Here is a 13214-nt window from a genome sequence, read left to right as displayed (position 1 = left end):
CAGACAGTTAGTTTTCGATTGGCACGTACAGTTTCGTTGACGTTCCAGACATGAGAGTCGTCGGTAGATGTCCAAGGGCGCGCCGAACAAGGGTCATCTTCAACTTCCATCCGGACATTTTTAAACGAAACTAACTTATGAATCTGTCAAGCCCAGGCAAAACCTACTCTCGTCATGCGACAAAGAGCGCCGTGTGATGCGTGGTTGGTATGGAAAAATCTCCTCGAACCGGCCCTGGTAACACTAATATCCTATGAAGTACATGTGCCACGAGTTTCAGCTGTGGAAACCTCGCTGTGTTGGACAGGTGTGCGTCTGGCGGTGGGCGGCGACGACGGCGGCGTGTCTGCTGGTGGCGCTGCCGGCGGAGGAGGCGGACGCGAGGGCCACCAAGCGCAGCGTCACCGACACCTCCGTCATGGGCTACCTCACCGAGGTGAGCGCACAGGAGCGTCGCAGACACCCCCGTCATAGGGTACTACGTGGATAGCAGTGTCACCGACACCTCCGTCATGGGCTACCTCACCGAGGTGAGCGCACAGGAGCGCCGCAGGCTACTACGTGGAGGTGAGTAGCGTCGTGTGATGCCTCAAGGAGGTGAGTGCACAGAAACATCACAGACATTTCTGTCACTGGTTACCACATGGAGTTGAGGGCACAGCAGCATCATGAATACCTCCGTGATGGTCTGCCACATTTTCGTGAGAGCACAGAAGTGTCACAGACACTTCTGTCTAGGGTTACCTCATGGCTGAGCGGTTCTAGGCGCTACAGTCTGCAACCGCGCGACCGCTACGGTCTCAGGTTCGAATCCTGCCTCGCGAATGGGTGTGTGTGACGTCCTCAGGTTTGTTAGGTTTAAGTAGTTCTAAGTTCTAGGGGACTGACGACCTCAGAAGTTAAGTCCCATAGTGCTCAGAGCCATTTGAACCATTTTTTAGGCTTACCTCACAGAGTGAGTGCATAGTAACATCATGGACACCTACATCGTGGGTTACTTCAAGAAGGTGAGTGCACAGAAACATCACAGACATCTGCGTCATGGGTTACCTCACTGCTGCACAGAAGCGTCATAGACAGCTCCATCATGGGCTACCTCATGGAGGAGAGAGCACAGTAGCATCACAGACACCACTGTCACGGATTACAACACGGAGGTGAGTGCACAGAAGCGCCGCTGACACTTCTGTCTTGGGTTACCTCACAGAGTGAGTGCATAGTAGCATCATGGACACCTCCATCGTCCTCAAGGAGGTGAGTGCACAGAATCATCACAGACACCTGGGTAATGGGTTACCTCACGACTGCACAGAAGTGTCACAGACACCTCCATCATGGGCTACCTCATGGAGGAGAGAGCACAGTAGCATCACAGACACCCCTGTCACGGATTACAACACGGAGGTGAGTGCACAGAAGCGCCGCTGACACTTCTGTCTTGGGTTACCTCACAGAGTGAGTGCATAGTAGCATCATGGACACCTCCATCGTCCTCAAGGAGGTGAGTGCACAGAATCATCACAGACACCTGGGTAATGGGTTACCTCACGACTGCACAGAAGTGTCACAGACACCTCCATCATGGGCTACCTCATGGAGGAGAGAGCACAGTAGCATCACAGACACCGCCGTCACGGATTACATCACGGAGGTGAGTGCACAGAAGCCTCACAGACACCTCTGTCATAGGCTACTACGTGGATAGCGGCGTCATGGATACCTCTGTCGTGGGATACTTCAAACTGGTGAGTGCACAACAGCATCTCAGACACCTCCATAATGGCTCACCTCACGGAGGTGAGTGCACAGAAACATCACAGACGTTTCTGTCACTCGCTACCACATGGAGGTGAGGGCACAGCAGTATCATGAATACCTCTTTGATGGTCTACCACATTTTGGTGACAGCGCAGAAGTGTTACCTCTGTGAGGTAATCCGTGACGGGAGTGTCTGTGATTCTAGACACCCCCGTCACGGATTACCTCACGGAGGTGAGTGCACAGAAGCATCACACACACATCCGTCGCGGGTACCTCATGTAGGTGAGTGCAAAGAAGCATCACAGACATCTGCATCATGGGTTACCTAACGACTTCACAGAAGCGTCACAGACACCTCCATCATGGGCTACCTCATGAAGGAGAGTGCACAGTAGCATCACAGACACCCCTGTCACGGATTACACCACAGAGGTGAGTGCACAGTAGCATCACAGACACCCCCATCACAGGTTACCTCACGGAGGTGAGTGAACAGGAGCGTCACAGACACCTCCGACAAGGGTTATCTTGCGTAGGTGAGTGCATAGAAGTGTCCCAGACACTTCTGTCATGGGTTACCACATAGAGATGAGTGAACAGCAGCATCATGAATACCACTGTCTGGAACTACCACATTTTGATGAGAGTACAGTGTCACAGACACCTCCATCGTGGGTTACCTCACAGAAGTGAGTCTGCACAGCGCATCACTGCTGGCTGGAGGGCAGGTGTTTGTAGCCAACAGTGCTGTGCTCTGTCAGCATTTCCACGGAACAACTTCAGAATTGACAAGATAAAACTGGCACAGAAAATATTTATAAACATGACTCGCAATTGACCCTAGTTAACGAACAGGAAGACTGCCCATCAGAGGCAATGCTGGAAACTGCGATTTGGATCCAATAATCGGTTGCTGTCAAATGTCTGTGCATATGTATCTTCCACATGGTCTGTCCCAAATATTTCGTTGTTTCATTAGATCTTAGTAAGTGAGAGTAGATGACACTGCTTTCCTAGCCCTCTCCCTTACACTCCAGAAATCCCAACAATCCTTCCAAATCTACCTCAATCAGTTTACCTCCTGGTGTAACCAATGGCTTGTCAAAATCAATCCTTCCAAAACTCAGGCAATAATTGTAGGACAAGCTGCCAGTACCTTCCCCTGCATGAGTTCCACCTTACCATTTACGATTGTCTTAGCCACTAACGCACTAAAATTTCTTAGACTAATGCTCAACTGACAACTAATGTGGAAATCTCACTTATTATCCATCCAACTGAAAATCCACGATAGACTAAAACTACTAAGCAGCCCAATTTGCGATTACACCCCTCCAGTACGCTCCACACCTACAAAACCCTGATCTGACCCATCCTCTGTAATGCAAGTGTTGCATAGATCTCCACCCTATCAAATCGTCAAATGCTATGCACTCCGCCTCACTTTCCCCATCCGTTAGCTGTCCCCCACATGGTTTATCTATCATCTTATCAAAATCCCACCTCTCCTCAACCACATCGAACTCCTCTGCATCTCTTATACTATCCGCAAACTAGATTCCAATAGCCCTATTGTCTCCGCTCTGATCACCAACCCTGATTTGCTGATGTGCTTTCACAAACACATCCTACAACTCCACACACTCCATATCCCATCTCAACGCTACTTCAACCAATTCCCTCTCCCAGGCAATGAGATCCGCCCCAATATTTATCCCTCTTACCTCTCCAACCCCACCTTAGAACCTCCTTTTCCCTCTCCATCCATCCCGGTCACTTTGCTCTTGTAAGCACAACCCTCATAATACACGACACTACTTCTCACCCTCTGTCTTTTCCACTGACTGTATTCTCACTATCTGCCTCACCTCATACGTATCATACCCACAGTTTCCTTACCTATTTTCTGCTCCCTTTTTTCTGTTGCTGTTTTTTACTTAGCGAACATCATGTCATCTGCAACCACGTGAACGGCTGTATTTGTTTACTAACAGCCGCTCACATGGTTGCAGATGACATGATGTTCGCTAAGTAAAAGATGGCAACAGAAAAAAAGAGCACAGAAAATATGTCGCAAACAGCGCTAATAATTGCGTAAAACATGCTGTAACATACAGTAAATAATGTAGTATGAAAGTATACATAGAAAATTATATTTAAAAAGACGAATAGTAAAAATGTAATAATGTTTTACTGTATTTGTATAACCATGCTATTTTTGCATGTTTTAGATTAAAATAAAAAAACCACTGATGATGGTGATATTTGTTGCCGAAACAAGTTTGGGATAATGAAGAAATAAACGAATAACAAGGTGTTTTGCTTCAAGGCGGACTCAATTTCTGATATTACTGTTTTTCTATGCAAAAACGGACTAAATGGAGGAGTTCCAAGATAAAATCAAAACTAGTCACATTTGAATGGGAGGATTCAAACACACGGCTGAAGATATTACCATTAACTCTCATGTCTACATCTACATCTGCATTTATACTCCACAAGACACCCAACGGTGTGTGGCGGAGGGCACTTTACGTGCCACTGTCATTACCTCCCTTTTCCGTTCCAGTCGCATATGGTTCGCTGGAAGAACGACTGCCGGAAAGCCTCCGTGAGCGCTCGAATGTCTCTAATTTTACATTCGTGATCTCCTCGAGAAGTGTAAGTAGGCAGAAACAATATATTTGATATCGCATGCAGAAACGCACCCTCTCGAAACCTGGATAGCAAGCTACACCGCGAAGCAGAGCGCCTCTCTTGCAGAGTCTGCCACTTGAGTTTGCTAAACATCTCCTAAACGCTATCACGCTCACCAAATAACCCTGTGACGAAACACGCCGCTCTTCTTTGGATCTTCTCTATCTCCTCTGTCAACCCGACCTGGTACGGATCCCACACTGATGAGCAATACTCAAGCATAGGTCGAACGAGTGTTTTGTAACCCACCTCCTTTGTTGATGGACTACATTTTATAAGGACTCTCCCAATGAATCTCTACCTGGAACCCGCCTAACCAACAATTAATTTTATATGATCATTCCACTTCAAAACGTTCCGTACACATACTCCCAGATATTTTACAGAAGTAACTTCTACCAGTGTTTGTTCCGCTATCATATAATCATGCAATAAATGATCCTTCTTTCTATGTATTCGCAATACATTACATTTGTCTATGTTAAGGGTCAGTTGCCACTCCCTGCACCAAGTGCCTATCCGCTGCAGATCTTCCTACATTTCACTGTAATTTTCTAATGCCGCAACTTCTCTGTATACTACAGCATCATCCGCGAAACCCCGCATGGAACTTTAGACACTGTCTACTGGGTCATTTATATATATTGTGGATAGCAATGGTCCCATAACACTCCCCTGTGGCACGCCAGAGGTTACTTTAACGTCTGTAGACGTCTCTCCATTGAGAACAACATGCTATGTTCTGTTTGCTAAAAAGTCGTTAATCCAGCCACACAGCTGGTCTGATATTCCGTAGGCTTTTACTTTGTTTATCAGGCGACAATGCGGAACTGTATCGAACGTCTTCCGGAAGTCAAAGGAAAATAGCATCTACCTGGGAGTCGGTATCTAATATTTTCTGGGTCTCATGAACAAATAAAGCGTCTCACACGATCGCTGTTTCCGGAATCCATGTTGATTCCTACAGAATAGATTCTGGGTTTCCAGAAATGACATGATACTCGAGCAAAAAACATGTTCTAAAATTCTACAACAGATAGACGTCAGAGATATAGGTCTATAGTTTTGTGCATCTGCTCGACGACCCTTCTTAAAAACTACCTGTGCTCTTTTCCAATCATTTGGAACCTTCCTTTCCTCTAGAGATTTGCGGTACACGGCCGTTAGAAGGGGGGCAAGTTCTTTCGCGTACTCTGCGTAGAATCGAATTGGTATCCCGTCAGGTCCAGTGGACTTTCCTCTGTTGAGTGATTTCAGTTGCTTTTCTATTCCTTGGACACTTATTTCGATGTCAGCCATTTTTTCGTTCGTGCGAGGATTTACAGAAGGTACTGCATGCGGTCTTCCTCTGTGAAACAGCTTTGGAAAAAGGTGTTTAGTATTGCAGCTTTACGCGTATCATCCTGTGTTTCAATGCCATTATCATTCCTGAGTGTCTGGATATACTATTTCGATTCACTTACTGATTTAACGTAAGACCAGAACTTCGTAGGATTTTGTGTCAAGTCGGTACATAGAATTGTTTTTCGAATTCACTGAACGCTTCATGCATAGCCCTCCTTATGCTAACTTTGACATCGTTTAGTTTCTGTTTGTCTGAGAGGTTTTGGCTGCGTTTAAACTTAGAGTGAAGCTCTCTTTGCTTTCGCAGTAGTTTTCTAACTTTGTTGTTAAACCACATTGGGTTTTTCATGTCTCTCACAGTTTTACTCGGCACGTACCTGTCTAAATCGCATTTTACGATTGTCTTGAACTTTTTCCGTAAACATTCAACATTGTCAGTGTCGGAACAGAAATTTTCGTTTTGATCTGTTAGGTAGTCTGAAATCTGCCTCCTATTACTTTTGCTAATCAGATAAACCTTTCTCCCTTTTTTATATTCTTCTTAACTTCCATATTCAGGGATGCTGCAACGGCCTTATGATCACTGATTCCCTGTTCTGCACTTACAGAGTCGAATAGATCGGGTCTGTTTGTCATCAGTAGGTCAAAGCTGTTATCTCCACGAGTCGGATCTCTGTTTAATTGCTCGAGGTAATTTTCGGATAGTGCACTCAGTATAATGTCACTCGATGCTCTGTCCCTACCAGCCTGGTAAACTGAAATCTCCACCTAAGACTATAACATGCTGAGATAATTTATGTGAAATGTATTCCAGATTTTCTCTTAGCTGTTCTGCCACTAATGCTACTGAGTCGGGAGGTCGGTAAAAGGTGCCCATTATTAACCTAGCTCGGTTGTTAAGTATAACCTCCACCCATAATAATTCACAGGAACTATCCACTTGTATTTCTCTACAGGATAAACCACTAACAGCGACAAACACGCCACCACCGGTTGCATGCAATCTATCCTTTCTAAACGCCGTCTGTGTCTTTGTAAAAATTTTGGCAGAATTTATCTCTGGCTTCAGCCAGCTTTCTATACCTATAACGATTTCATCTTCGGTGCTTTCTATCAGCGCTTGAAGTTCCGGTACTTTCCAACGCAGCTTCGACAATTTGCAATTACAATACCGATTTATGCTTGGTCCCCGCATGTCCTGACTTTGCCCCACACCCTTTGAGGCTGTTGCCCTTTCTGTACCTGCCAGAGGCCATCTTACCTAAAAAAAAAAAAAAACGCCCAGTCCACAGCACACAACCCCTGCTATCCGTGTAGCCGCCAGCTGTGTGTAGTGGACTCCTGACCTATCCAGCGGAACCCGAAACCCCACCACCCTATGGCGCAAGTCGAGGAATCTGCAACCCACACAGTCGCAGAACCGTCTCAGCCTCTGATTCAGACCCTCCACTCGGCTCTGTACCAAAGGTCCGCAGTCAGTCCTGTCGACGATGCTGCAGATGGTGAGCTCTGCTTTCATCCCGCTAGCGAGACTGGCAGTCTTCACCAAATCAGGTGGCCGCCTGAAGCCAGAGAGGATTTCCTCCGATCCATAGCGACGCACATCATTGGTGCCGACATGAACGACCACCTGCAGATGGGTGCACCCATAGTCGTTCATTTTCTGTGAATTAATCCACATATGAATTAAACAGTCTATGGACTTAACTGATTAGCTTTAATTCCCATATGCTGACCAGCTCTTGTCCCACTCTCCATCCATAACACAAGATGGATGTACGAAAGAAAGACTATATGGGCATTTTCAGCAAGACTGAGCAACAGTACACACTGACTCGATGACCTAGTCACGAGCGCGTGAGGTGTTCTGTGAAAAGAGGACAATCATCAGAAGCAGCAAAATCTGCTGGACACCTCGGTCGCCTGGTCTCTCACCTTGTGGTTTTTATCTATGGGGAAAACTGAAGGTCAGGTGGCCTCACATAATACCCATACACTGGAAGAATTAAAGCAGAATACTGAAACGTTATAGAAGCTATCCGTCAGGCAAAGCTGCTATGTGTGTCTCACAGTTTGATAAATGGGACAGTGCTCTGCATCGACGTGAATGTTGGTCATTTCCGACATCTTCTGTGACATTCATTAACAAGGGTATACCCTGTGTCAATCTTATCAATATAAATAAAAACGTAAATTGTCGTTTGGTCAAAATTGTTAACCTCTGAAAGTTCTTGATGGACTGCTTTGAATTTTAGACAAAATGTTGCATTCTAAAACAGGTGTGTTTTTAGGTAAGTATTTCTTTGTTTCCCTACTATTAAATGTTTGTCACAGTGTTTCCCTATTAGTAAGTTTATAAAAAAGCATATTACATATATAAAAACATAGGTGTAAAAACTGAACTTTACATATAATAAAAAGTTGTGTAAAAAACACTGTTGTATCAAAATTTCAAAGCATTTGGTCATAAACTTATGAAGATTTGCGATTAGGAACTTTTACAGTGTCCATATAAGTTAAACTTATGAAGATTTGCGATTAGGAACTTTTACAGTGTCCATATAAGTTCAAGCGTTGATGTTCGTTTCTTCAAAATTTCAAAGCTCCAAAGGCTCTTCACGGAATGCTTTCAAATTTTGACACAACATAGCATTCGAACACTCATGTGTTTTTATATACCTACGGGACTGCCATTTGGTGTATATGTAATCAGTATGTAGTAAAAGGGGTAATGTTATAAAAATGTAAATACCAGTTTGTACAAAATCATTAATCTCCGAAAGTTCTTGATCGATTACTTTGAAATTTTTACACCTCGTTGAATTCTAATACAGGCGTATTTTATGTACCCAGTTACTTAATATATGCATATTTTCAATACAGGGTTGTCCATTGATCGTGACCGGGCCAAATACCTCACGAAATAAGCGCCAAACGAAAAAACTACAAAGAACGAATTGTCCCCAATTTCCGTCTTCGTCGCGTGAAATGTGACATCGATTGCACATTTAACTGAATAAACCGCAATGTTAGAAATAAGACCGGAGAACCAGCATCGAAAGCCTTACATCCCCAAGAAAGGCACTGATTTTGGCCGTTAGGCGGAAGGATACATGCAGTCCCGACAACCTATCCCCGAGGGCATTGAGCACAATACACCTCCGCAATATAAATTTTTCTACATGATTTACGAAACTATTGGCTAATGTTCATGAAATAGGTGAACCCATTGGTAAACCTTCTACTTGTATGTAGTATTCTTGATGGAATTCAAAATAATTTTGTTGTATTTTTAACTGTAACAACTTTATTGTTGCACATGTGTGTTCATAGATAGCTGATTGTGTGTTTTCAGGTTTTCTTCACTTATTTTAATGGTTTCGTTAACATCGATGCAACTGTAGATACTTTCTACATCAAAGAAGAGCAGTGTTGATGTGTCAGGGATTTCTGATTGTTCTATCATTATCTAGTTTATATTATTGGGTGAGCTGCAACCGCCTTTGTTTTGCTAGTAAATATGTACGAGCTTCTCTGCAATTCAGTACTGGACGGACTGGATAATTTTCTTTATGGATCTTTGGTTGACATCTCATGTTGGCGGGCAGAGGATTTTTTAGTACACGTCTCTGTTTCTGTCTGTAAATGTGTACTCTATGTTTCTGAGTGTGGTTTTGACATGTGTTTGAAATCTGTTAGTTGCGTTTGATTTTAACTTTTTTATGTTGTTTTCGCTGATGAATTCTTCTGCTTTTTTCTACGTATTTTCTGTGTATTTACAAGTTTGTACAGAAACCAGACGGCAGTTGTAAGAGTCGAGGCGCATAAAAAGGAAGCAGTGGTTGAATAGGGAGTGAGACAGGGCTGTAGCCAATACCCTATGTTATTTAGTCTTTACACTGAGCAAGGAATAAAGGAATCGAAAGAAAAATATGGTATATGACACAACGTCCATGGAGAAGAAATAAAAACCTTGAGGTTTGCCGATGACATTGTCATTCTGTCAGGAACAGCAAAAGACTTCGAAGAGCAGTTGAACGGAATGGACAGTGTCTTGAAAGGAAGATATAAGATTAACATCGACAATAGCAAAACTAGAATAATGGACTGTAGTAGAATTAAATCGGGTGATGCTGAGGGAACTAGATTAGGAAACGAGACACTTAAAGTGGTAGATGAGTTTTCCTATTTGAGCACCAAAACAACTGATTATGGCTGAAGTAGAGAGAATATGAAATGTAGACTGGCAATGGCAAAAAAAGCGTTTCGGAAGAAGAGACATTTGCTGAGGTCGAGTAAAGATTTAAGTGTCAGGAAGTGTTTTCTGAAAGTATCAATATGGAGTGTATGGAAGAAAAACATGGGTGCTAAATGCTTTAGACAAGAAAATAATAGAAGCCTTTGAAATGTGATACTACAGAAGAATGCTGGAAATTAGATGAGTACATCCTTAGCTAATGAGGAGGTACTGAACAGAATTAGGGCACAAAGAAATTTTGTGGTAGGACACATTCTGAGACAATTTAGTATTGGAAAGAAGTGTGGGAGGAGGGGGGATGGTAATAATCGTAGAGGGAGACCAAGATGAATGCAGTAAGAAGATTCAGAAGGATGTAAGTTGCAGTAGCTACTCAGAGATAAAGAGGTCTGACAGGATAGAAGCATCAAATCAGTCTTTAGACTGAAGATCACAACAAACATTTGCGAATGAAGACACTTAAGCCTTTGAGTTCCAATAAGATAAAAATTAATTATAACATTTTTCACGAAATTTACCTTTATAGTCATAGTAAGTTACAAATACAAGAAGAAATCAGCTAAAACTAAACAATCAAACATTTTAAGGACGTGATTTCACTTTGGAATATAATTTTAAAATTGTCCACAAAAATTAACCTTTATTTTTATCGTAGTAAGCAGCATATGAAAGAAGAAATTGGCAAACCTAAACAATGAGTTGTTTTAAAATTGCAACCACTGAGACATATAGTTTTCAGTCATCCATCATTTCTTGAGACACGTTTGAAAGCAATTTCGCAGTAACAGTAAAACTAACTGCTGAATGAAGAAAAATCCAGATCCTCTTACTATTCGGAATTTACTTATGAGTGACGACATTGCCAGCCGCTGTGGCCGCGCTGTTCTAGGCACTTCAGTCCGGAACTGCGCTGCTGCTACGGTCGCAGGTTCGAATCCTCCCTAAGCCATGGATGTGATGTCGATAGGTTAGTTAGGTTTAAGTAGTTCTAAGTCTAGGGGACTGATGACCTCAGCTGTTAAATCCCATAGTGCTTAGAGCCATTTGAACCATTTTGAAGTGACGACAATTTGAGTATTATACTGAAACTGACTGAGTAAAATAAACAACTAAAAGCCTGAAAATGATGCAAATATTGGTATGAAGCTCATTTGTGTGGCCTAAAAGCATTTCTCGTGCTTCCATTCACCGTGCTTTGGGTGTAGCAGAACCAAGCGCAGAAGTCTTTGTAGAACGACTACAAAAACGCAAAACATGCTCCACCTGTGACCCAAATAAAAGAAAAGGATGTCCCCTTATGTCTGCTAGTGTTGCAAGAAGCCAGTTTGCCGTGAATGCTCTACAAAAATTAGCAGCTAGAAGGAAACTAAAAACCTAAAAAGTACTAGGCTAATTTGAATTTTTATTGCTATTTTATGAGAGTTTCTTATGCATTTATTACTAGGTGTAGACTGAAGCGCGAAAGAAACTGGTATAGGCATGCTTATTCAAATACAGAGATATATAAAGAGACAGAATACGGAGCTGCAGTAGGCAGCTGCTGTGGTAGATAAGACAACAAGTGTCTGACGCTGTTGTTAGGGCGGTTACTGCTGCTACAATGGCGGGTTACCAAGATTTAATTGAGTTGGAACGTGGTGTTGTAGTCGGGGTACGAGCGATGGGACACGGCACCTCTGAGGTAGCGATGAAGTAGGGATTTTCCCGTACGACCATTTCACGAGTGTACCGTATACAGTGAATCCGGTAAAACATCAGATCTCCGACGTCGCTGCGACCGGAAAGAGATCCTGCACCAACGGTACCAACGACTACTGAAGACAATCGTTCAGCGTGACAGAAGTGCAACCCTTCCGCGAATTGTTGCCGATTTCAGTACTGGGCCATCAAAAAGTGTCAGCGTGCGAACCATTCAACGAAACATCATCGATATTGGCTTTCGGAGCCGAAAGCCCACTGGTGTACCCTTGATGATTACACGATGCAAAGCTCTGCGCCTCGCCTGCCCCCGTCTACACCAACATTGGACTGTTGATGACTGCAAAAATGTTGCCTGGTCGGACAAGTCTCGTTTCAAATTGTATCGAGTGGATGGACGTGTACAGGTATGGAGGCAATCTCATGAATCCATAGACCCTGCATGTCAGCAGGGGGCTGTTCAAATTGGTGGAGGCTCTGTAGTGGTAAGTTGGGTCTGATCATCTGCATCCATTGGGCAATTCCAGCAGGACAATTCGGCATTCTAAACGTTCAGAATTGCTACAGAGTGACTCCATGAACACTCCTATGAGTTTAAACACTTCCACTGGCCAGCAATCTCCCCAGACATGAATATTACTGAGCATATCTGGGATTCCTTGCAACGCGCTGTTCAGAAGAGACCTCCATCCCGTCGTACTCTTACGGGTTTATGGACAGCCCTACAGTATTCATGGTGCCAGTTCCCTCCAGCACAACTTCAGACATTAGTCGAGTCCATGCCACGTCGTGCTGCGGCACTTCTGCGTGCTCGCGGAGGCCCTACACGACATTAGGCACGTGTACCAGTTTCTTTGGCTCTCCAGTGTATAATAGGCAGCAGAAATACAGCAAGAAGTGAAATTTAGAGTACACGGTTTTTGAGTTTTTATTGCATTAGCGCTATCATAGAATCTTGTTCTTTTTCTTGCGTTACGGTCTCTGTAGGACCACGGATAGCCCCTTCGTGGACTGCATTTTCCTCTTCCAGAACCTCTTCATTCTTTCTCTTCTGCTCTTCCGTTCTTCTTCCGAGATCTTCAATGTCCCTTTCTCCTGTCGGCTCCACTGGTGACACTTTAATCGTTTCCTGTATTCTTCCCTCCCGTTGATCTCCGGCATATTGGTCGGTGTTTGTTTGTCCCTCCAATTTTCCTTTCCTTCGACCTTGATCCCCAATTCCAACCAGTCCTTCCGAAGTTGAACAACCCACTTGGTTCCTGTCTTTCCCCTTGTCCTCCCTGTTGTTTCCTACACTCTCTTCGACATTCTGTCCATACTCATCCTAACTACATGTCCAGCAAACCTTGCCCTTTTGAATCTGATTTCCCCAGATATTGTCCTCATGTTCCGGTATAAATCTTCCCTAGGTCTTCGCATCCACCTCTCTCGACCTCTTTTGGGACCTAGTATTTTT

The 13214-nt window shown here is 43.7% G+C and overlaps 1 protein-coding gene across 1 annotated transcript in view; it reads left to right on the top strand.

The window, feature by feature from the left end:
- LOC126271873 (uncharacterized) overlaps window positions 1-13214 on the top strand; it is a 103578-nt gene that overhangs the window by 29782 nt on the left and 60582 nt on the right. Inside the window, exon 2 of the mRNA XM_049974221.1 lies at window positions 308-436. Within this exon, the coding sequence (XP_049830178.1) occupies window positions 308-436 (129 nt within the window). The remainder of the gene's footprint in view (window positions 1-307; window positions 437-13214) is intronic.

The sequence above is a fragment of the Schistocerca gregaria genome, chromosome 5 (genome assembly GCF_023897955.1).
Source record: "Schistocerca gregaria isolate iqSchGreg1 chromosome 5, iqSchGreg1.2, whole genome shotgun sequence".
In the NCBI taxonomy this organism is placed as follows: domain Eukaryota; kingdom Metazoa; phylum Arthropoda; class Insecta; order Orthoptera; family Acrididae; genus Schistocerca; species Schistocerca gregaria.
Note: the sequence above shows the minus strand (reverse complement) of the source record. Positions and strands in the feature narration are given on the sequence as shown.